Source organism: Fulmarus glacialis, unplaced genomic scaffold (genome assembly GCF_000690835.1).
Source record: "Fulmarus glacialis isolate BGI_N327 unplaced genomic scaffold, ASM69083v1 scaffold28332, whole genome shotgun sequence".
In the NCBI taxonomy this organism is placed as follows: Eukaryota; Metazoa; Chordata; class Aves; order Procellariiformes; family Procellariidae; genus Fulmarus; species Fulmarus glacialis.
Genome location: NW_009197665.1, coordinates 46,235 through 49,314, shown reverse-complemented (window position 1 = coordinate 49,314; position 3,080 = coordinate 46,235). Strand labels below are relative to the sequence as shown.

Sequence of the window (3,080 nt, the reverse complement as noted above, 5' to 3'; positions counted from 1 at the left end):
TTTCCCCGACAGCCATTCAAGTGCAAAATATAATTGTTAAGGCTATGAAAATAGATCCATAAACTTAACAGCACTGGACTCCTCATTAAAACTACCCTGCTTGTTTTCTATACAATCCTGGAGTCTCACGCTCTCCGCTGTTACTAGGCACTTGGCTGTGACCCGGTTGATGTAATAATTAGGAACTGACTTGTTATAACTGAAAAGACAGCTCTGATGTCAGTGGGACTTACAAACACTGTGTCACACCGGTTTATTATTTTTACTACATTTACTCATAATGTAAAAATAGCAGCCAGTCTATTCTTTCTTTGGGAGTTTATTCAGGTCCAACGCAGCTATAATAGGCTCTTCTTTGAGAGCTGGCGATGAAGCATGAGAGATAGCTTCTCTTTTCTGAACTCATTCATCTCCATCAGCAATCTTTCAACCAAAGAGGGGGGAAAGGGAGATGGTAGCACAGCAATGTGAAGCCCCCAAACATGGATCAATGCGTCTGTTAACCTGGAGTTTCTGAGCTTTAGTAACTGAGCTTTATAAGAAAGCAAATACTGAACATGCTATTAGCTAAATTGTGGAAGAAAAGTTGGGGAATCAAATAGAAAGGGAATTACCCAGAGCTAAATTTCTGTTCTGGATATGTGCCTCCCACCTTCTCTTATGAGATCTCCCTCTTGGGTCTAATGCTGAGAGAGGGTTTGACTTTTTTTTTTCTTTAGTTCTTTGTCATTTTGTTTTGTAATTACTTAAGATTTTTATAGCTCTACTGGAACGACGACAAAATTGCAGAAATGTTGCTCTAACCTGAAATGAATACTGGGAAGGTCACTGCTCTTTGTATTAGGTGAACCTTAAATGTTATTAGGACTTTAAATTGTTTTTTATTAAATGTTATTGTTCAGATAAATCATATGTAGGGATGCTGGACAATGTATCTGTCTCCCCAGCTGTCTTATTTATTTGCTTATCTTTTTAAGACTATCAATTTGTCTGTCTGTCCCTGCTCTGTGTCTGCATATTCTCTGTCTTCTGATGACCTATAGCTGCTTCTTGATATTATTTGAAGACCATTAGAGCTCTTGTTGTCCAGCTGCTGTTACAAACCAGATACCTTAAATGGGGCAGCACTCCTTCCCATCTCCCAAACAGCAGAAGAGCCATAAGCATCATACTATGGATTTCTTTTTATTAAAGTTGTATATCTCCCTTTTACAAAAACCTGGCTTGTGGCTCAGTAAGCCTGGCTTGTTGCTCCAGCTGCCACCCCCCCTTGCTCCCAGCTAATTTGTCTTTCAATTCGTTACAGGTGCAGCCTGCTAATGAACTCCCCCTTTGCCCTGACCATGAAAGGGAGAGGAGACCTCAGGTAGCAGCATGGCTTGCAGCTGAAGGCTTGGGGACCTTGACGCTCAGTTGCCAAAAGGCAGAGGCAGACAGAAATCCTCGCCTGCAGATGCCTCGCCACCGCTGCAAGACGCAGAGGGAGAAGCAGCAAGGCCAGCAATACTCCTGTCAAGCCACTGACCACCCAGCGTCCTGCTGGGACCGCCCCGGATCTTGCCACCCAACGTGTTTATGTTGACGCAACCATCCTTTGGGAGAAAGGAATTTTAGCTCCAAAGAATCTCTCTTGTCAGAGTTGTACTGATGACCAGATGCTATATTTATTTTATGTATTAATGTTCAAAAGCCCCAATAATTATTTAAGGCAGACCACGATTTGAGACACCTTCCACAGCGACGCGTTTGTGGCAGACAAGAAGGTTGAGGAAAACCTGATCCAGCATCATCTCACGGCCTCTCCAATTTACTCCTATCAAATTTCATCAGCAACTCAGAACTTGATCTTTCTATTGATTGACTGGAGTCACCTCTAGATATTTTCATGCTGATTTGGAAGCCCTTTCATACAATAAAAGGGGGGGGAAAATGAGGTTAAGGAAGACTTTTGACCACTGATCAGCAACTCCGGCCAAAACTTTCCCAATCAAGTGATTTGCAAAGTTGGATTCTGTGCTGAGAGAAACTTTCCAAACACAGCGTGCAGAGCGGGATCATTCCTGTTATCGTCTGGACCGCCTTAGACTGGATCATTTTTAGATGCGGAGTTTCCATGCTGATCCCAAGAGCAACCCCTAGCCCAGTAGCTGCCTTCCTCGGATCTCTCGGCACTGCCCTCGCCCAGGGATCCCGCACTTGGCCGCAGCTGCCATGCTCTACCTGGTTGCTCTCCTCTTGCACTGTCTCCCCTTGGCCATGGGACAGTATGACATTTGCAAGTCCTGGGTGACCACGGACGATGGCCCGTCATGGGAGTTTTATGCTTGTCAACCCAAGGCCATGCGGATGAAGGATTATGTGACAGTACGGGTGGATCCGGCAGGAATCACTTGCGGGGACCCACCGGAGAGATTCTGCACCCATGTAAGTGTTTCCCTCCTTGTTTGCTGTGTTATAACAGACTCTGCTTGCAGGGGCCAGAGGCAGCATCCTGCCGAGATGCCGTTAGAAGGACATTTGGGTTCAGGGTGGCAATGGTGGTTGCTGCCTTGAGCTCTCGGTCTCCCCATCTGCAAAATGGGGAGAAGGTGTCCTGCCCATCCCGGTGCTGCGCAGACGAGAGGTCGGCCCTAGAGCAGGGATGGTGCTGCACGCTGAGGGCAGGGCGAGGAGGAGGCGGGGGGGTGGTAAGGTCTGGGTTTTGGAAAAGCTCTGCCCCCAGCGAGCACACAACCTGAACTGCTCTGAGCACAGCCCCCTGCTTGCTAAAGTGCGTGGGGTGTGTTCACCCGTCCCATCCCAAAAGGCTGCGGCAGCACCGGGGTTTTATCAGAGGTGGGCGATCGGCTCAGCCTGGGTGAGAGCGAGGGGCAGGGGCGGTGGAGGCCAGTGTGGCCCCGCACACCGGCAGCTCGGGCAGTCGGTCTGACAGCCACGAGTTCCACTGACATCCCTGAAAACACAGCTCTCCCTCTCTTCTAGCCTCCACATGAAAAGACTCTCTGGGCAGACACTTGCCCTTGTAGTTAAAATCTTTAACTTATTTTCTCTTAAATATTAATCATTGCATTTCATTCCAT

General features: G+C 47.3%; 1 protein-coding gene across 1 annotated transcript in view; it reads left to right on the top strand.

Moving 5' to 3' along the window:
- Window positions 1–2,211: 2,211 nt before the first annotated feature.
- NTNG2 (netrin G2) overlaps window positions 2,212–3,080 on the top strand; it is a gene marked incomplete at its 3' end in the record, with an annotated part of 47,095 nt that continues 46,226 nt past the window's right edge. The window contains 1 exon segment of the mRNA XM_009572634.1: window positions 2,212–2,424. Within this exon segment, the coding sequence (XP_009570929.1) occupies window positions 2,212–2,424 (213 nt within the window).